This window comes from Chinchilla lanigera, unplaced genomic scaffold (assembly GCF_000276665.1).
Source record: "Chinchilla lanigera isolate Chin_1 unplaced genomic scaffold, ChiLan1.0 scaffold00023, whole genome shotgun sequence".
NCBI classification, from domain to species: domain Eukaryota; kingdom Metazoa; phylum Chordata; class Mammalia; order Rodentia; family Chinchillidae; genus Chinchilla; species Chinchilla lanigera.
The window spans coordinates 26,753,314-26,775,532 of record NW_004955424.1 but is presented as its reverse complement, the minus strand read 5'-3'; the positions used below and the strand labels follow the sequence as shown (position 1 = coordinate 26,775,532).

Sequence of the window (22,219 nt, the reverse complement as noted above, 5' to 3'; positions counted from 1 at the left end):
AACGGAAAATGTTCGTAGATTTGTTAACCAGATGTACACTCTGGGGGAGCAAATTGCCCCTGGTTGAGAATTGCTGTGTGTAATAAACACATGAAAGTAAATTGACACATTATGAAATGTGTTGGCAACCAAAGCAAAAATAACAACAGCAAATACTTTACACTTATAGAAGCCAGATGGTGCTTTGAGAGACCTTTTCTTAAAAGTCACTACAACTATAGAGCATTGTACCATTATTACCCATATTTTATAGATGAGGAAATGCAGCTCATAAGTGTCAGATTAAGAATTTAATCTACATGACCTTAGAATCTGTAATTTGAACTCACTAGATTTCTCTTTCAAAAAATTTATTGGAATTATATGTTATTGCTTATGATATTGCTGTTGGTGCTTAATAAATGTTAAATTTTTTTACTGAGTAAATAAATACATATTTTTAATATTTAGGTCATTATTGCATAGATTTTATAGGTAATTTAAATGAAAGATGGAATTTGACCGCAACCATCTAAATATCATGAGAACAAAGTAGAAGGTCCCAGACCTCCCAGTCTGTGCATAGGAATCTGTTGGATAGTTTGCCAAGATGACCTTTAAAGTCGCTTATCATAACCTGAGCTTCTATTTGTGTGCTAGTGCAGTTTTACAGTATGTCAGAATGCAGATTGACCAAACTGAGTAAAATCTTGTTTTCCTTATGAGATTAAATGAAGCATCTGTTCTTGCTCTATAATAATCAAAGACTGAGTTCATCCCTCATCTTAAACTAGATATGTGTTCTGATGAGGTATGAGGCACTGTATGATAATTTGACCAAGCTTCGGGGCTTATAAAAAATTTAAGAAACAGGAAGCCACTTTAACTCATCAATCTTCAGGCTTCCATAGCTGGCTTCTTAGAAAAAGCAAGATGAGGCTCTAAAATTTGTTATAAATGCATTTCATCTGATTTACACCAAATGGTAAGCCTGCATTTTATAAGACATTATATAATTTTATTGAATGTGATTTTGCTCAGTTGGAAATATGTTTTGTACACACACACACACACACACACACACACACACACACACACATTAGTGAAGAAGCTTAGGGATTGCTGAAACCCTCTTTCACTGTTCCAGAGTGAAACACAATTTCTCTCAGGAAAAATTGTCACTTAAAAAAATTTCATTTTTTCTCAACTACAATGAAAAAGTGTAACGAGTTCTCCATTTCAGAAATCATAAGCAAAATTTTCAATGGTAATCCTTGTGAGATTTGAATATTTTATATAATGTGTAATGTTGGCTATTTTAAAGTGTTTTCCATTATGCCTAAGAAGACTAATAATGCCATGAATTCTCTCAAATTTGAGAAAATAAGTACAATTACGTAAAAAAGTTTCTTTTTTTCTTGCAAAATTCATTTTTGTTTTCTTTATTTACATATATAACCCATTGAGAACAAGGAAAAAAGAAACTGATAGGTCTTAAGAACCTGTACATCCTTAAACAGATGAGGCTATTTATCATTAGACTTGTCAGAATCAGAAGGGGAAATGTTACTGATGTGGTATGGAATGCCCACGTCAGTACAGAGAAGTTTGCAAGATCCTCCAAACTGTGACCCTTGACAGTCTGGAGGTCAAAGGCTCTGACTTGTGCAAATCCTACACTAATGTCTATGTGAAAATTGGTTTCCCCTCTTTTCTTCCTATCAGAGACAGCATGGTAGAAGTCTCCAAGTCAGAGTGAGTGATAACCACTCCTGTTAGCTTTACTTTTTACTTGCCATTTTTTTATTACTGAGATTTCCAATGAGTAGTTCATTCTTGGTGGCTTTTCCCATCTGTCCTCCAAGAGAAATCTTTGTGTCTGTGGTTTGCGTGGGGATTACAGAGTGCAACCTGGATTATCCCCCTTACCTCCCTCTCAAGACTTGATTTTTGCTTTATTTTCTTCACAAATTTCAAAAGCACTTCATTTTCCACAAAAAGCCCACAATATCCCCATTACAGGGGTTCTGTAGTTGTAGAGTGTAAAAACAATTGACTATAGTATACTACATTGAAACATTTAAAGGGACTCAATGATTCCTAATTCGTGACTTTTCTCTGTTGCTTGCCTACCTAAAGTGTATACTTTCCCTTTTTGATTTACACTCCATAACTATAGATAAGAATTTTATAAAATAATTTATGTGAAATTAGAGTAATCTTATAAAATTCAAAAACAATTCCATTTCAGCAGCCAGATTGTTGGAGTAGTACTGCATTTTCTGAGGCAGTGACTCTGTTTATGTGGCTGTTACTTTCTTCTCCATAAAGCTGGGTGGTTGCTGCAACTGGCTCATGAAAAATAGTTTTGAGAGATGGAGGGTACAAGTCTCTGCATTTCCTGTACCTTTTGTTCTGTTCTGAAGACTGTTCTGTTAGTGTCTGTTCTTGTCAATAAAGTACATAAAACCAAGGGTGAAAACAGGCTGGCCAGGATGAGATCCATAGCCACCATGTGTAGGGAAACTCTGCATTAGGATAGTGATTAATTTTCTTATTTTGGAGAGAGAACTTGTATGGATCTCATCAGAATTTGAAATGACTTTGGAATTATTTTATTATGAAGAATATAAAAGTACTGTTGCTGAAGAAGATCTGTATTCACTATGGTTCCCAAAGTACATACATCTTTTTGCTTTGAAAATCGTAAGAAAAATACTGAAAACATAAAACTCCTATTTTTGTTTCGGTGCGTATGTAACAACAAAATTAAAATGACTGTCTTTTTAAAACTTTATAATATAAGGCAACATAGAAACCTTCAAAACTGTTAATTAAAGTAATTTTACTAAAAATAGCTGTACCGAAACATAATAATAAAACACCAAAAAGGACAGTTTAATCACAATACTTTTTGTTCATCTCACCAGCTCTCTTTAAATGCATTATAATAATTTTACTGTGTCAGAAATAAATAACATACTTTCAGTTTGTTTAGAGGATCTTTTAAATTTTGAATGGCTTTATTTTTCTTCCTTTAAGCTGAAGGAGAGGTCAGTTATTTTAAGGACAATAATAGAAAATATACCAAATTTCAGCTTTCATGGAAGTTCTTACAGGTCCTTGGTGAAAGGCATAGAAGTACTCATCTATTTTAAGGGACACTTTTGTTTCCTGGTCAAGGGTGTTTGTTTACAGCATTAGAATTCATTATTTGCATAATGTGCACTAACCATGAGTAAGCTATCATTTGCCTCCCACACAATCTTTGATGCAGAGAATTACTATTAGCATTTAACATAGACCAATCTTGGAATCTAAAATAATTTGCCAGATATACTATTAATCTGTATGTAAAATAGCTAACAAGTATACAAATTTCTGTGCAACTGGTAGGATCATTTTTTCTTACAGATTTTAGGAAACTGCAGAAAAAAAACCAAGCAAAGCAAAATTCCTCAGAAAACAAAGTCACTTTGGTAAGACAGTTAGGAAGTGTTTCCCAATTGATGACCAGAATCGGTCTTCCCCATTTTGAACTCCAAAGTTGTCTCTGAACACAGTTTTCCTTGTACCAAGATTTAAAGAAAAGTTGCTGGCATGAGTAGAAAATCAATAATTCTGATGCTATGAGAGTTTCTTTTCTTCGCAAATGGCTATATCATCAAGTAGTTTATTCCACAAAAATCTGGCCCTTGCATATTGCTTCCTGTTATGTGATTACTAACATTATAATACTATGTAGTTGCTGTGGAAGTTTTCATAAGACTTAAATGTATAGCTATTATTTTTATAGTACATACTTTCCAAAAGTGGTAAATATTGTGCTTTTCCTATGTATTATTTGAAGGGCTTCTAAATGATTATAACTTTAATGGGTAGGACAGCAGGTTTTGTTAGAATAGAAAGGCATTAAGGAAAAATGAAAGTAGGGATTCTTATACATTTTATTCAGTGGTTGAATCTAAAAAGCATAAGGTGTGAAAGATGCATAAACCATAGAAAGAACAAAATCTAGATGATATGTCTCCATATTTGTAAAAGTAACTGTAAAGTTTGCATTGCTCACCAGTACCCATCTCAGAAATAGAGCTATGTAGCTTGGAGTGGGAGGTTAGTCTATCCACCATGCTATAAGCTGTTGGACGCACTTCTTTTGATGATAGAAATTGCATACTTACATATGAAATCACCAAACAGCAATGTTGAAGTCAGTGTTGCTATACTGGAATAATCCTGATGCAGGTGTGTCATTTTCTGTCATATGTGAGAATAGAGTCTGTGTGATTTATTTGATAGACTCTGATGCTAATTTCATAGATTGAAAATAGAGTTCTGTGAGTACCAGGGATGGACGTTGTTCACCAGTCTTCCTTCATGTAAGACTGTGATACTTTTTTTTTTTCTTTTTTTGATACCGGGAATCTAACTCATGACCTCAGGCTTGCCAGGCAAGTGCTTTTGCCACTGAGGTATATCCCTGGCCCAGTACATTTTTAAAGTTAAAAAGGAGTGAAAATTAGATCAGTATGATTTAGAATAGAGCACTAACATCTTGGGAAATGAATCAGTAAAAGTTAAGATATTACCTTCACACTTACAGTTTCCCAAAATTAGCCTCAATATTTATTGTTTTCTTATTCCTTGGAACGTAGTATCCTTTATTAAAGGTCTTGGTGAAAATTTACACGAGGAAGAAACCATGTTGAAATAGTGCATTTTGATTCTGATACTTTGATAGAATTATACAGTTTGTTCATGGAAAAAGCTGAAATTTAGGAAAAAATTTTTGCATATTTTCTATTTTAGTTGTATGATCTCTAGTTCCAATAAGTAGAGGAATTTTGAAGTCGCCTGGTTGATAGAAATTTTATAGTTACGTAGATTTTCCATGTAAAATAGGTTAAGGCGATGGTGACCTCTTGGCTCGTTACATACTCTGGTGGGCGGCAGTTTGGTTGAAAATTCGATGGTCAGTTTTCTGAGTATTCTTGCATGTGTGTATGCGGAGATCTTACTTTTATTTCCTAACAAAAGAACACAGTGCTTCCAATTGTAAAAGTTTCTCTTAAATTCTGAAGTTAAGCAATTTAATTATTTGGAAGATTCATGTTAATTATGTTTCTCACAGGTAAATCCCATGAAATTAAGTTGTTTAAATAGCTTCAAGTTTTCCTCTGTAATTTTACATTTATCACCTATTGCTAGATTGAGAATGCAGTTATACCTTTACCAAAACACTTCAACGAAATCAGTGTTAGTGCTAACACACAAGATTGCTGTTTTTATTTCCCCTAGCTATGGGTGCATGTTACAGCTTACCATTGTGGTCATTGTGGTTCATCTCATTAAGCTTCTTGTTCTGCTTTCTTGAGACTTGGGAAACAGTATTTTTCTGAGTGATTGTACCATATTGTTCCAAATATAAGGCCTCCCAGAATAGAAGGCAACCTCCAACTAGAAACAGCTCAAATGTGGAGAAAGGCTGGGGGCCCAGAGCCCGGCGGGTCTGGCAGTGGTGGCAAGGGTGCCGAGGAATGGGACGATGCCTGCCCACTCTCCCGGTGAGTGAAGACAAGTCAGCTGGCTGCATTTGCTGTGCGTAACCAGGGGGCTTCTGTTGCTAGAGGAAAAGTTTTACTTGGGGGTAGAGGAAAAGTCCTGTGCACAGAAAAAGGTGCTGCGTGCCTAAAACTGGGGAGGGAGGATGGGACTAGAGATGTCACCTCTGAAACTTACTGTCTGCAATGTTTTTTTTCCTTCTTCAACGTGGGGGTGAGCATTGAGCAGCTCCAAATGGAAAAAAAGAATAAAGGTACCCTGGGCCTTTCATGAAAAGAAGTGTGAGAGATCATTGGCTGCGAAAATGAACTAACACCATCATCTGTCTCTAGGCCATCCCAGAAAATCTTCCTTCCCCTTCCCAGCTGACTGCCGCCTGAGAGGCAGTGCGTACTCCATGTATCTGCACTGTGTATTCTTGTGTAGCTTGAAAACGAGTAAGTCAGGCTAGGAATCACATTTCCAATTTTTATTGAGATTTTCTATTTTTTGAAATTCCTGCTCTTCTAAGCCAATCAAGCACAATTTAAATAAGTGGGCTTAATCTTACTGAAATATGCTCCAAGACTCTATTTAACATCATCAGTGCACTGGCTTTTCACTCATTAAAAAATAACTTCGTGCCAGTGTATTGGTTAACTGGTTTTATTCTACTAAGCACTGTGAAAGCTAACCTTTTATTTTATAGTTCTAGATGAGAGAGTGTGAGGTGCTTGATTCTGATTTATAATCTTGAAGACTATTTAGCATATTGTTTCTGACTTTCACTAGGCATTTGGTCATCTTTGTTGCTCCACATATTTTTTTAAAAATCCACATAAATTATGAACCTTTAGGGGCATGGGATATATCTCAGTGGCACAGTGCCTGCCTGGCAAGCACAAGGTCCTGAGTTTGATTCCTGGTACCAACAAAAAAAATCCCATGAACCTTAATTTTCTGATCACTAGTCTATGGTTTAAAGCTAATTTGAATTTGAACCTCTAAAGGAAATGCCCATCCCGTCCCATGGAATACTATAGGCGATGTGGCCTTTTATTTTATTTTATTTTTAAAGGAAAGTGCTTTAATAAGAGTGTTTGTTTCTTAACAGGAATGCCCAGAACAGGACTTCCCTTGTGTTTATACAGTATTTATTAACTCTTAATCCAAGATGCCCATGCAAAATCATATCAGTATTAATATGCCTTTTTTTTGTGAAATTTGGGGAAAAAATCCTTTGAAACAGAAAACCTGGGCAGAAAAGTTTAGAGAGGATGAGGTAGCAGAAAGGAATCCCATAATGGGAAGCTGTTGCCTGCCAGATTAGATTACCCTAGAGAAGAAAAACGGCAGTGCGATGACGAGTCCTTCTTGGGAGGTGAGGTGAACTCTACAACCTCAGAAGAGTTCCTGAGGCTGGCGCCAGGAGAGGAGAGAACAGCAGAGGACTGGGTTCTTTAGAAGACTTTCCGTTGTGACTTCCTAGCTTTGAACCATTTACTCTCTGCCAAGGAAGATGCTGGCTACAATTTGGGAGCATGTGCCCCTTAACCATCTTTAAACTTCAAATAATTTCCCTTCTGATATTTGTATCAGGGTTTGTCTGATTTGATCTTAATTTTAAATACAGGTTAATTTTATAATTTCACTTTCCAAAGGAGGGGGGCTTTTATATTTGACAGACCTGTTTCATCATCTGCTCTTAATTTAAGTCTTAGGGACAGAAGCTGAAGAAGTTACCTATATGTTATATTCTGTTTTTTTTCCTCTTCCTTTTGGCTAGAGTGAGTGGGGGAAGGACTTGATTAATTGTACACCTTTTGAGCAGGAAAAAGCAAGTAGTCTCAATAGGCTTGCATGCAGGAAAGGCAACTGTCAGGGTCCTAGGAAGAAATGATAGGGGAGTGGAAAAAACAATCCAAGTTGCATAAATAAGAATCATTGTAAAAACCAATGGCTTGTTAACTTACTTCTCTGTAAACAGCACTGGTACATACAGCCCACACCTGTGCCTGGCACAGTGATAAACTTTTGTCTCCCATCCCTAAAAAGTACACACGATAAGAGCTCTCCCTTGGAGATGGTGGAATTTAATTTCCCAAACCACTGTTGTCTCTCTTTTATGAATTCATGTAAAATACACCTACGTTGGCTCCTACACAGGGAATTTGATTGATGATCTCAACTTAAATGGAGCAGTGATTAATCCATGAGAAATGGTAAAATCAGTAGGTTTGTTGATAGGCAAAAATTAAATTTATCATTTTCTCTAAGTGTAGTGATCTGTTTAAAAACAGATTTGGAAAATTCCTATTCCTGATTTTTCTAGGAAAGTAGCTAACTGCTCTCTTTTCCTTTTTGATCCATTAGTCCTGCCCCAAGCACTCTTTTTTAAAAAAGTGCAGAGCCCTACGGAGAAATTCCCAGTTCTTATGCAGACAGTGTGACCTACACAGGACTAATTAATCATGCCCACGTTCTGATTTCTAACCCATTGCGTTGAAGAAGCATTTAAAACATGTAAATTTGCATCTATTTTGGTTTCCATTTTTTAAAAGGTGAGAATACAAGGGAATTATTTGTTAAAGAAATTATTTGTTAAAGAATTATTTGTTAAAGTTGAATTTGGTAAAATCTCTTCGGAACATACTCTACTATAGGTCTTTCCCTCAAAGAAGGGTTTTATAAGAAACAGTTTCTGCAATGCAAGAAAGCAGTCTGCCTGTATTTTCTGAGACACAGTGTGGCGTTTGACCTGCTGAGCAAGCAGTTTAACTCAGCTGTCAAGTAACTCACAAATTCCTGCTCTTGAGTATTTTGAGTTTCAAAAGTTATTCTTGAAATGTTTTTTAATGGCCATTTCTTGGAGGGCAGTGGTGTCTTTGGTATATAAGAGATGACATCTGGACATGTATAGAAATGGCTCTTGGTTAAACGTGCTTCAGTTAACAGGTTGATAGCATTTTAGGATAGGCTAAAAAAAGTAACAATGATTCTCACTTGGCAGTTAAATTGAATACTGAATGACATCTATGTAGTTATAAACGACTTTTGTTTTAATAACAAAGTTGTTGATTTTCTACTAAGGGTTCTTTTAGGTTGTCCTCAGGGGCTGATGGGAGTAACAGTTCACCCAACTCTCCAGCTAGCTTCAGTGGACACACCACCCCTTCTCAGCAGCCTGAGCCTGTGGTACACTCTCTTAAGGTAACCAAACATGCGCACCCGTTTACCCAGAGCTTCAGTCGTGTTGTGGCTTGTGTGCTGTAGTCTGCTGGTCCTCACAGTCATGCTTTAACCATAGATACTTTATTGTTTTACCCTTTATGGTGTGACTTTTTAATCTTAATTTTTGAAGTATGATTTTCAATTTTTAAGCAAACAATTGGTTTGAGTACTTATGGTTGAAACTCTTTTATCATTTTGTTTTGAGTAATGTGATTCATATCTATTCGCATCAAAGTGGAAGTCTATTGTGCATGTATATCCATATGTGTAAAATATTGTTTTAGCTATTTATGTGCAGTGTTTGTAACAAGGATGTCTTTCAGTGTAAGGAGTTAACAGTTTGTAAAAATGAGGAAGGCTACCATATTTTTCTTTTTATAATGCAATTGAAGTACACTGTGAAACCTATGGATAGAATGTGTTGAAATAACAATCTGTTTTTCCATTTAGTAAGTGGAAATTAGATCTTCAAATTACAGTTAGAAAATAGATCTATGCTTTTATACATGAAGCTAATTTATTTTTTACCTTTACCTCAGATTCTACAATAATTTTACAAAAACTTGGGCAAAATTTATCATTTTTAAAAAGTAAGGAGCTTTCCAATAAGCAAAATGAATAAGCAGGCACTATAACTAAAATTAATATTTAGTAATGTAAAGACTTACCTAAGGAAGAAATTGCTGTGGGAAATAAAAATCATCTTAAATTAAGACACTGCTTTGGGGGCTGGGGATTTAGCTCAGTGGCAAAAGCGCCTGCCTGGCAAGCGCAAGGTCGTGAGTTTGGTTCCCGGTACTGGAGAAAAAAAAAAAAAAAAAAAAAAAAGACACTGCCTTGACATTTTATCAATTCAAATATATTAAGCACATAACTCTGTGGCTATAACTATAATTCCTAAGAAGTCATGACTAAACCCTTGTTAATTCCAGAGTAGGTAGACAGCTTTGGTTCTTTTCATGCTCTATGAAAAAGTTTCCCACCGTCAGCTAAAATTGGTTTGATAAAACCAATGATAAAACCAATGATAAAACATACAGTGTTTTATCATCAGATCGAAGGTACACACTGTTGGAACGGGGAACATTTGCCATGATATATATAATAAGTAGATAATGACATTAAAATGTTCGATTTTGTGATGATTTAGTTTTGGCAAAAGATTTAGTCATCTCAGTATATTTTGTTTTAGCTGTGTAAAGCCGAGCTTGCTCTTTACACACGTGTACTGATTGTGGATGAGGGAAGGTAGAACTAACGCTGGTAGTCATGAGCAATGCACTTGGTATTTCCTGTCTTAGTTGAGATAATTCACAAAGTGAGCAACTGAGGGCAATTCATGGGAAGGCACAACCAGCACAGGGACACTGACCTGCACCTACTGGGCCTTGGCTTATTGCCTGAAGAACATTTTGCTCTCTGCACTAGCATCTGAATGAACTTAGAATGAATCAGGCATTAGCAATTGTAAAGGATTTTAGAAGTGGGAACGAGACCCAGAGATTAGCTTTGTAACATTACAGTGCCTGCACAAACTAAAAGCAGTACCTTACCCTACTACTCAAAATTGAAAACAGTTTCAGATTGTTCCCTTGTTAAACGGTTAGTGATATTCGAATCCCATCAGCTTGGTAGGTTACATTGAAATTTTTCCCTAATTTCTCAATGCAGTGACCATTAGTGTGGCCTCAAAGGAAGGGAAGGGCAAGGAAATGCTCCTCAGTTTTCTCTGAATTCCCTCTCTAATTTTTATGTGAAATTTTATCTCGAGAGGCAGCTATTGTTATAATCAGAGCGCATAAGTGTCCTTGTTTGGCAGATGGGTGATACTGAACAGCTGAAGCATCATTATTGGATAACTAGAGGCCCTTGAGTATAAAATATGTTTGCTTCCATGAGCTAACTGTGTAATGAAACAAAAGTATATGCAAACATAGTATTGGAAAAAATCTTAAGAACCCAGTGTACAAAAAAATGGCCACTTGACATGCTACGAGACTCTTCTGTTCTGAAAAGAATAATTAGTACAATGGCTCTGTCTTTCACTTTCTGATGATTTCCAGAAAACTTGCCTTTAATAAACTCTGTGGTCATGGTTTGTGGGGGACTGTTGAAAATCAGCGTGAGGAGTTAGTCCATCTGTAATGACACCATATTTATCTGACTTTAAAATTCATGATTGTTATGCACTGAAGCTTCATTTCACTAAGTAGAAATTTACTGATTTGAAGTGTACTTCTCTGAGGCATATTGAATTTATAGGCAAATGAGCTTGTTCAAGGGGTTCTTTGTTTTCTATGACTGTATACTCAACACAGTCAGTGACTTCCCGAAGTATGTAAAGAATGTGATTTAGAATGAGGTGAGTCACCAGGACTTTGAAAAAGTGGTATCTATGTAATAATAATGGCTAGGAGTTTTGGATTAACTAGAAAATAATGTGGAAATCAGATTGTTTATGACAAGATTGAATTCTAGTTAGTCTCAGATAGGATCTACGAATTTGACCTGATTTTCCCAGCTATTCCTTGTTGCAAATTCTCAGGAGACACCTGTAGATGTGGTCGTCAGTACTGACCATGCCCAAATAGAACCAAATAGTTTAGCAGTGTTATGGTGCAGCATGGATTCTCTAGGAGTGTTTAGGAAAAACATTAGTTTTTATGTTACCTTGATGCTTTGGTTGGTAAGTTGATATAAAGAAAAAATGATCAAATATTCAAAGCTAAAGTTTTGTTTCTTTTTGTATCATGAAATGTATCCATATGAAAACTTTGATGTTAAAGGAGTAGTTCAACCCATTTAGGGATAATTTAGAGACTTGGAAATGTAGGCCTATAAAATCATTTAAAAGGATTTCTTCACCAGACATTTCACTAATTATAAAGTGTTGCTCAAATGCTTTTATTATAAGGAGCCAGTGTTTTTCTTTGCTACTATCAAAGAGCAGTCACCATATTCTTTTCTTGGGCACTAGGAACATATCCAGGCCAGATGTGTGAGTCAGTAGTTCTTATGTACATATTCTTTCTTAGTTATCTTTTCTATGGTTATATCTACATATCATTTGGGCTGTGTGGCATATAGTTATATTGGTCACTACTAAAATGGACCAAGAATTATGGACTGTCTCCAAATGAGTCACAGTATTAGATTATCTTAATGAACAAATTAAATGTATCTAATTATTTTAGACACTAGTGAATTCAGCTTCTAATGATACAGTGGGTTTCTTTTATTGACTATGTGAAATCAAGTAGAATTTATTCTAGATAGGTTTCAAAACAACATTTATAAGTATTTTTGCTGTATTTTAATCCATTCTAATCTGCAGAGACAGAGGAAACTAGAGGTTTTTAAAAATGCAGCTCCTTAATGGTTTTCTTATAACTAACATTTTTTTTTCCTGTGTGAAATTTGCTTTTCTTTTTCAACAAATCCAGGTCTTGGATGTTCAGGAAACTATAGATCGTCAACAGGGTAAAGAGTATGAACATGACCTTAGTGAGACAGAAAAAGCTATAGTCAGAGAAATGTGCAATGTAAGTTTGATGTGCTTTATTTTATATTCTGTGTTGAAAGCCTCATCATAGCTTAGTTGCAACTTTAAGACCTCCCTTTGAAAGTGCTGACCAAATGCCTTTTCTATATGAAAATAAAACAAAGGCCCTTGTTCTCTGTCTTCGGTATATTTTTATTGCAGGTTTATTAACCCACTAATCATATTACAGAATATTAACATCAGAGGGATGGGGAGGTAACTCAGTCTAATAGTGCTTGCCTAGCATATGTGAGGTCCTGGATTCAATTGCTAGGACCATAAAAAGAAAAATCAGATTAAAATAAGTCAGTTGTATTCCAGAATGATCAATGAGTTTCTCTAATATATTATTAAAAATATTGCTAATTTTGATAAAATAAATGGGTTTTTGTCTCTTACTTGTAAGGCATTATTTAAAAATCAGTGTTTAAAAACCTATGATAAAAAATACAGACTTTTAAGATTTATTTGTCATTATTCTTAGACAATATCACTGCTTTCCTAGGTTACATTTGCTTAGTTCTTCAAACATGGTTTGTGTGCTTCATGTGATGGCAACAATTCTTTTGACTTTTTCTTGGTTAACATAACTCGGAGAGTAGCTGAGTTGAGATAGGAATCTAAGGGGTAGTCAGATGAGTGAAAGTCTATTCATGTAGTAGAGAGAGGAACAAAATTTTAAAAATTTTATTATTTTTATTATATATATCTAATATAATTATTAATGTGGCTTGAATTTTCACTAAATTTTGATTTTGAGTAATGTGCATGGGAGAAGTTATTTAAGCAAGAATACAGTTTGTGAAACTCTAAAGAGCCAAGCGGAATATTATAGAGGAAACTATTTGTTAACTGCAAGAAATCAGGCTTAAGCCCTGGGCATATTAAGCACTGGTTTTAATTGGCCTTGTAATCTACTTTTATCCTCATATGCTTTTCTCCATTAAGCTAGAAAATGTGCTTTTAGAAATACCCTTTAGGTTTAGGGCTGTTAGGACCAGGTATTCTCAAACCCTCTTTCACCTCCTCAAGATGTTTCTAGAATCCAGTAAATGTAACCTGAGTTCATCAGCATTTTATGCGTGCGGTGGTGGGCTGGGCTCGGCTTCCTGCTTACCTGTGTTGTGGCTGCTTTTTCTTTTGCAACCCTTGCCAAGTTGTTTTCTCTTGTGTACATCTGTTGTTGTCTGTTTTTGAAAGGTCACTAGTTCCAGATGTCACAATTTTCTAGTTACACCACTTTTCACCTTTTGTAGCTGTTTCACTTGTGCTTAAAATTTTCTTTTCTTTTTTTTTAATTTTAAAAATAGAAGGAGGAAAACATTAACAAACAGACAACCATTTACAAAATAGCAAAAGAACAGTACAGACAATACAGAGTTACAAATAAAGTGGTAGGGACTTGTTGTGTTACACATTGATATCTTCAAAGTGGTTTCCCATGAAAACAAATAGAGGCATGCAATATTGGTCAATCAAGTACTCATTAACAGTTTCTTTCAGCAAAGAAAAAATTTTCAATTTGAATAGTTCCCTTAGATAAATTCAAAACTTTGAGCCACATACTGAAAGTACAATTTGTGAAACTTCGCAATGAGAAGTAAAATTCAAATAACACAAAGTGTAGAACTAGGAGGGATCATAGAGCTTATCCTCCAATGGTCTCCAAAGAGGAGTGTGTCAAGCTCCTTTATAATCTAATGTGTGCTTTTTAACATCTTATAACAAGAGATTTGGATATGAACCCCAGTATAACAATCCAACACTCACATTTTACATTTTGAGACATGAAGATCCAGAAATTAAGCTATTTGTTCAACCTGTTTTTTAATGAACAGTGAAGTCAAGAGTAAACCTAGACCTTTGATGACAAGATCTTTTAAGTTTGTCAACTGTAATAAATCTGGGGACTTACAAATTCTTGCCTAAAGAATGAAAATACCCTGTCTTACAGATGCAGCTCCATGTCTCCATTGCATTAAATGTCAGGATTTCTGTAAGGAAATGCCAGAATTGGGCCTTACCCTCTATTTTTGCTGTCCCTCCTCCTTCCTTCTTCATGAAAGAACTCAGTGCTCACAAAATTCATTTCTGTAGTTTCAGAAGAAACCCACTACTGCATTGAATGTTGATTAGCTTTTTGATGATATTTTGTGTGCCTGTATTTCAAAAATGTTTGAAAAGGCACTATGTGGTGTTGGTGTTTTTTTTTTTGTGTGCCTGTATTTCAAAAATGTTTGAAAAGGCACTATGTGGTGTTGGTGTTTTTTTTTACTATACAATATACTTTGAGAAAACCAAAAATCTTATCCTCCTGTTTACTTTTAAAAGTTCCCTAAAGTATTTTAGGTGCACTTTTGTTCTTGATTTCTAGAATTTGAGAAAGAAAAAATATACACCAACTTATATCTGATTCTTAGAACTTGTATTTGAAAATAAATTAAAGCCAAAGGAAAGAAGTATTGATTTAAAATAATATTGGTCTCACCATTATAAGTTTTATAACCATCAGAAGCACTCAATGAATGTCACAGAATAAAGAGAGATGCAAATTGCAAGACATTTCACAAATAAGTAATTTCTTAGAAACTAGTGAAGATTATGAAGCTATCATTCCTATTGGAGGAACTGTATGTTTCTATAATAGTGTCACAGAATCATAACACTTTCTCATGATGTAAGATCAGTTATAAGGCTCAGATAGAATTTTGGGTAATGGAAGTTTTTCCATACTTTTTGGTATTTCTAATGCAGAGAAGTTATTGACGTCTGTGCAGTGAAAAGATTAGTCTTCATAATACTGTCATGTTGGGTAGTAAACATTCAGTCAGATAATCTCTTCCAGAGATAAATATACTTCCCTTTAAAAATTAATAACTCTATCTTGCACTTTTATTTTGTGATTGTCTGCTTAGCTCCTATAACATTTCCTGGCAATGGTTGAAATACTTAGTGGTCATTTCACTCACAATCTCAAACACATCACTACTATGTTTTCTAGTTACTCAGTCATTACTCGTGTGTTCACCTTGGATAAGCGGTTTATTTTGGATTCCGCCTCTGACAGTTTTCCTTCGCTACCTTATAGTACCTAGGTCAAGGCCCATTGTGTTCCACATTTGAATAACTGAAGAGAGGAGTTGCATTTTTGAGTTGTAACCAGCCACTGTTTTTGGGTCTCTGATCCATCTGAGGCCTTCAAGTCTATCCTTTGTCTCCAAACGAGACATTCAGACTTTCTGGATAGACACAAATACACTTAGGCCCGGGAAAGGAAACTGTCATAGCAATCCCAACTCCTTGACTCAGTGCCTGTATCTCTTCAGTCAGTTTATTAAAAGACTTTCCTAACTTGATTGTGTTTAACTTGAGCTGTCCATTGCTATGTAACTTTCCCCCAAATATTTAAGGACAATAATTAGAACTTTCCTTGAATAAAAGAGGACATTTCTGCCGTGTGGCGGTGTCTGCTGACAAAAAGCTACTAATAACTCTTTTGGCTTATAAATGAAAATGGACCAGAGTCTTACATTCTTATGTATTACTATGAATGGTGTTGGGTTACCCTGGAGTTTCCATCTCTATTTAAAAGGAAAAGAAAAATTTTAAAGCATGAAATCTGAATGATTAATGAACAATATGGTTTTGTGTTCACATTAGAGCATTGTAATTGGGGATCATCTAATATAGTCCTCCCAGTGAAACGATGTGGGAAGGTTATGGCTGTTCTCATGCGTGTACTTATTCCAGTCATTGTTAGTATACTAGTATATCATTTGTGAGTTCCAAGTTTTTGTTTTATACTTAAATTATTCTTGATCTCACCTTTTGCTCACATCCCTCTGAGGTATTCCAGTTTCAACAGGTTATAATTGTATCTCTTTCAAAGACTCTGAAATTTATTTTTACATTTTCCCCTAAATTCTGATGCTTTCTTTTATAAATCTGAGAAAATTGTTTAGTAGGCAAGACTGGTGACCCCTGAGGGCCTCCCTCTGCAGAGACACCTTGGGATATTTATTAGCAGAGTTAAGACTATCAGGTCATTACTTATGTAGCTAAAGACCAAAGACCTTTTCATTTTCCTAGGTGAATTAGACATTTCAGGTATGATGTAGAAACCAGAATATTTTCGCTAAAGAGTTCTTGATTCTGTCTACACATTAGAATCACTTGGGGAGCTTTTTAAAAAATACAACTGTCCATTTCAATAAAACCAGAATTTCTAAGGTAGAAAGTTACTGTTTGTGAATCCAAGTGCTTACTATGCACCAGATTTGAGGACCTAGAGTAACTAGAGTAACTAGAGTAAGATGGCACAGTACTCTTTAATTTTGACCCTGGTTGCTGCGAAGGGGTAGTGGTCCCCCCTGCAGAGTGGCTCTTTTGATTCAGAAGCTTGTCATCCTGTGTATTTTGTGTCTGAATTCATCCATGTGGATATTTTGTCTCCTGTCTCTGCATCTGTCTGTGCCCCTGTCATAGTTTCCCCTTAAAACCCACATATCTTGTTCTGAGAAGAGTTCAAGTATGACTGCTTACTCCTTACCTTTTTCTTATTTAAAAGGTTGTGTGGAGGAAACTTGGAGATGCTGCCGGTTCCTGTCCTGGGATTAGGCAACATCTATCAGGAAACCAGTACAAAGGACCAATGTGAGAAGCATTCTCTTTCAAAGTTGAGACCCCCACTGCCAGAGAGAAAGAAAAGGAAAAAAGAAGAAGACAAAAGAGTGTGTTTCCGCAGACCTGGACTCGTGGAAAAACATGGATTGTACATTACACATATCTCCCCTCTAAAACCTTCTAGACATCAAGTTGATACTCCTGTGTCTCACTTCAGTGTCCAAAACAGTTAATCTCAAACAAGGTAGCACTGAATAGTCACCATTTGGTATCGATGTTTTCATTAGAACTAAAGTGTTTTAAACTTCCCAGATCTAAGATTATAATTGGGAACCTGCATGGTTGGAAGTATCCATTAGCGATTCAGTGGTTTTGATAGAGTTGACTTGTTCCATGTAGTGGTGGAAACTTTTTACCATGTAGTATTGAAGATATGAAGAGGTGATTTCCAGCTGCACAGGGTTGAGAGTTGAGAAATTGCCTCTTATACTTCATTTAAGAATATATTAGTTCCTGGTTCATAATTAATTTGAGTATAAGAGATACAGTTTCTGGGCTTCTGTTTTGACTTTTGAGGTGCTAAAAATACCACATAAATTGTATTACCAGCTAGAAGGGTAGCAAGACTCTGTACAGCGCTTATCAGAGAGTATCATTTATTTCAGTTGATCAAAATAAGTATATCTTTAATCTTGATGAGTTGCTCGTAGAGGAACATTTGGGGACATATCAACCTCCATATTCATTCAGTGTATCAATTTCATCTAAAAAACAAGCAAATATAATTTTTCTAAGTGTTTAGAGCTGTGAGATGTTAATTTCTACAATTTAGTTTCTAGACATGCTGTATATTTAATAAACTTTATGTAAACTTTAAAATATTGCACTGCATTTATGAAAAGCTTTCTTTGCCTACTGCACCTATTTAACGTTTTATGAGACTAACGCATGTCCTTCATTGCTGAGATTAAAAGCTCTTGTTCAGATTGCTTGAGGTTTGAAAAAGAGGTGTGCTAGCTTTGCTTAGTTTTTTCCTTATTTTTGGTATATCCATGTAATACTAGAACGTGTGTATTGGAAATGCCATGATAGGTATTTTGTGTTTATCTACTACAATGGTAGTTTCTTGTATGAATGTGCAAGAAGCCTGTGACAGAATGCTACGTTTTTACTGTAGTTTAAGATTTTAAAAGTAGGGACGCAACAATTCTGTTTTCTGATGTCTTCTCAATTACTGAGAGTTGATTCACAGAAAATACACCTTCTTGTTTTTTTTTTTTAAATGGGCTCATTACACAGCATATCAGTTGTCACTGGTGGGAGACTATGAAAGAATTTTGTTTTGCCTTTTAAAAATGTAACTGTGATGAAAACCCAGCCCTCGATTTTCAGAAAATATTTATAAATTAAGTTACTGTAAGATTATCTCTAATTATACTGACTGGGTTACAGTTTAAGCCTCTGTTTCTTTTCAAATGTTATATTTTTAAATGTTATTACTCTGTAAAAGAAAATTGCTCGCTGTCTTTACACCTTTTCTCATAGGAGAGCTTTCGTTCTTAAGTTGTATTCCTACACTCGATGTTTAAAACAAGTTCTTGTACCTGCAGCAGAGTCTGCAGAAGCTAATTCTAGGGACACTGGTCTTGGACAAAATACTTGTGTAAATTTTGATACTGTATTAAAACTATTTTTTTAAAGTTCCACATAAAATTGAGTATTAAGTATATGTGTTCATCTTAGCAATGGTAATAAATTATTTAATCTCACAGTGTGTCGTCTTCCAAAGTGGTTTTTCTTAATTGAGTACATTTCTTATAAGTCACTATGCTCCTGTGATGGTGCTAATAATAATACAGATAATTCATCATCTTAAACATAAAACAAAGCCATGTTTTAAATATGCCAACAAAGATAGATTTGATAATCAGATTTCTCAATTTGCACTGTTGTCTATTATAATAAAGTTAAAATTTTAGGCTGATACTTAGCGATACTCAAAAATTTCTAAAAATTGGCTTCTGTTGTACAATATTCTCATTCTTTTAATTCATATAGCTTGAAATTAAATGTAATTCAGTTGTCCAGTTTAACCATTAGTCATTAGAAAGGAGTACACTGGAAGAAAAACTCTAAGGAAATGGAAAACTTGGCTACTTGGAAAATTTAAAGCTATATTTAAGGAGCTTGGCCATTATTGGGCAAAGGTGTAAGATACACATATGACCAAGACATAAAGAGGAAAACACACATGCGTGTCCACACACTCCTCAGAGATCACAGATGCTGTTTGGAAATCACTGCTAAGATGGTGGACCACTTCTCACGCTTAGCACCATTCCCAACATTGAATGACACAGTTTATAGATCAAAGTGAGCACCCGGTTCTCTTGTGTGACCATGTAATAAACTCATGACCTTATCTTTCTGAGGACAAAGCTTAATTTACATATCTTGAAGTATTTTTACCAGCCTTGAAGCTGATAGACTGACAATCACAACGTAGCTTTTAATGAGTGCCTTTCAGGCCTAGCACATGCTTACAGCATTGTAGAAAATGCAGATCATTTTATGTGACATTCAGTAAAATACTGAGTCTAATATGGATGATTTTTCCTGAGTTTGGTGAGCACTTAATGAATGCCCACCAGTTCCTGCAGAGTAAACACAGCTTTGGTTCCTGACTTATAGGGCTGACTCTTCAAGACACTCATGGAAAATTAGTGTCTCAGACACCAGCAGGAGCTTCCTTGTTGCTGAGTTCTAGATAGGATTGCCTCAAACATGCATCTTCTTTATCTGAGGAAGCAGTAAGCTTCCTAACGATTTCCACTGGTTCCCAAAGTCTGTCAGCTTTGTGCTGAGCTTTCTGCTGTCCTGTTCTCCTTCCACTTCAGTTGTAAATTGATTTCTCCATTAGAAACCTCGGCATCCATTCCTGGAAGGGATCTGACTACTTCAAGCAACGTTATAAAGGTTGGGTCCTGAGAAATTCATATCTCATAAAGAATCCTGGCTTCGGAAGAATAAAACTTTCCCCACCATTACACAAAGACAACATATTAGGCAGAAACATGCAGTCGTCAGTATTTGACCATTTGGGGGCTGTAAAAACTACATTTTCTATGGTTCAGCCTCATGGGGTCAAGAGATTTTTTTTGAGGTGGGAGTTTTTGAGTAGAGGATAGAAGTTAGAGCATCATCAGCTTAGCTGGAGCTGTGTTAGAGCAGGCTAACTTCAGAGCAGCATTGACTTAAAACGCGTTTGACTTTGGTTAGGCAGGCTTTGGACCTACACGTTCTGCATTTGTCTCTAATTAAGTCTGTGAGTTTGTACTTTACTGAGCTTCAGTTTCCTCATATGGGGAAGGCAAATAGTATCTATATTGCTGAGTTCTAAGGTTCTTATTCCCATCTTAATTCCTTGGGCCTTGATAGTACAAGTCTACCAAAACATAGGAGCTTAAATTCATGAGCTGTGGCTACATGTATCACTAGGTTAAGAGAAAAAAATCAATGCTGAAAGGCCTATGTACTACTACATAAAGAAATTCTACCTGCACAGTTGCATACTATCTTCTGTTCCTTATATATCACCCCGTGTGCATTAGGCTATGTCATGACTCATTGAGGATGATGATTATCTAGACAGACATTGATATGATTCTTGTTTACTGCATTTAAAACATTTACCACTGCTATTTTTAATTCTGTATTTTTCATACAACTGAGAAAACAGACTAAAGACTTCCATTTTAAAGTGGTGGAATGAATACCTGAGACAGTATCTTCTTGCCTTGAACCCTAGCAGTTATTTAAAAGATATTTTAATAAATAAATCCATGGCCCCACTGGGCCATAACACGTAATCATTGGGTCAGTGATGATGGCAATTTCTTGAAAGAAGGGAGACAAATACAACTGAGTGAAGAATCAATCCGTAATTCAAAGTACATAATGTAGGGCATTGTAGAATAAGACCACTGAAAGAGTGTTCCAAGCAGGAAAGAATTTTGCTTTAACTACTTTTCAGAGAACAGCAGAAATAGTTTCTCCCAGGCTAGAGTGGAAAGTAAGGTGTTTGAAGTGGATAAAGAGAGCACAGTATTCAGAGTTGGTAATACCCATTGGAGACAGAAGTTTCTAAACCCAGATCATTAGCTACTGGCACAACCTGACTATAAGTTTACCCATTCTTTACCCATTCTTGTGCCCTGTATGGTAGTCAGGCTTCTGTTACTGAGAAGACCAGGTGGGAACTCCACAGTTCTTGGTGGTGCCAGACCAAAGTGGCAGGCTGAGGAGTTCTTGAGCAACTCCGTGGCTCTCACTGGATCACCCTGCTCCCGGATCTAGAGTAACCTTGCCTGGCTCCATGTCCTCCTTCCACTTACCCCCCTGTCAGACACTAGAGTTAAAGAATATAGTAGAGAAAATGCTCAACTGTGGCCTTGTCTTCTAGTGTGCACAGGTAAAGAGGGTGTAAGAAGAATTTGGCCTGCCTTCAGCCTGCACAGGTATTGTCACTGAAGCTGCAAAGCACAACGCTGTGGCTCTTGCTGCCATCTCATTTACATCCATCCTGCTGTCCCACTCCTGCACCCGGTCCGGGCATGAACAACCATCTGGACTGAACACAAATGGCCCAGGGAGGTTGCACTGTTTTCTGCCACTGCCTCTCCCAATGTCTGGATCCTCAGCCATCACATGTTATAGTACATTTATAAACAAAAGTACAAGAGAAAGACTTAAATTCTGTAAGACAGATGTGTCAAGTCACATTTAAGGGCAGCCCAATGTGATGAAGAGTAGAATTCTCAGAAGAAACCCTATCGGAAAGGAGGGAATGAAATGAAGTATTCCAAGCCCTAAAAGTAAACTGCCAGTCAAGATTGCTATATCCAGCAAGGATTTCCTTCAGAAATGAAGGTAAAAGACTTTTAAAATAAGCAAAAAACTGATGGGATGCATGGCCTTCAGACCAGGCTTATGAAAGATATGTAAGTGAGTCCTACAACCAGAAGTGAAAGAAAGATTACCACTTTGAAACCACGTGACAGTAAAATGCCGGAAGAGAAGATATACAAAAAGAAACAGAACAGTATCAAACATTGTCAATATGATAAACCCTCAACAAAGATGAAGAAGACAGGGAAAAAGGAAGAAAAAGTATTAAAAACTAGAAACAAGGAACAAATGATAGGAGTTAAGTCCTTATTAGTAATAATCTTAAGGGGAAGCAAAGAAGATTCTTCATTTAAAAGATACAGGTTGTGTCAATGGAGAAAACCCCAAACTGAAAAA

At 36.0% G+C, this 22,219-nt stretch overlaps 1 protein-coding gene across 7 annotated transcripts in view; it reads left to right on the top strand.

The window, feature by feature from the left end:
• Ccdc85a (coiled-coil domain containing 85A) overlaps positions 1-18,689 on the top strand; it is a 177,682-nt gene extending 158,993 nt beyond the window's left edge. The window contains exons 4-7 of one of the 7 annotated variants that reach the window (XM_005385762.2): positions 5,409-5,543; positions 8,611-8,730; positions 12,195-12,293; positions 16,860-17,047. In XM_005385762.2, the coding sequence (XP_005385819.1) occupies positions 5,409-5,543; positions 8,611-8,730; positions 12,195-12,293; positions 16,860-16,949 (444 nt within the window). In that variant the 3' untranslated portion in view covers positions 16,950-17,047. Of the gene's footprint in view, positions 1-5,408; positions 5,544-8,610; positions 8,731-12,194; positions 12,294-16,859 lie in introns of all 7 variants that reach the window. The other 6 variants (XM_005385764.2, XM_005385763.2, XM_005385766.2 and 3 more) reach the window with 6 other exon arrangements.
• Positions 18,690-22,219: the final 3,530 nt, after the last annotated feature.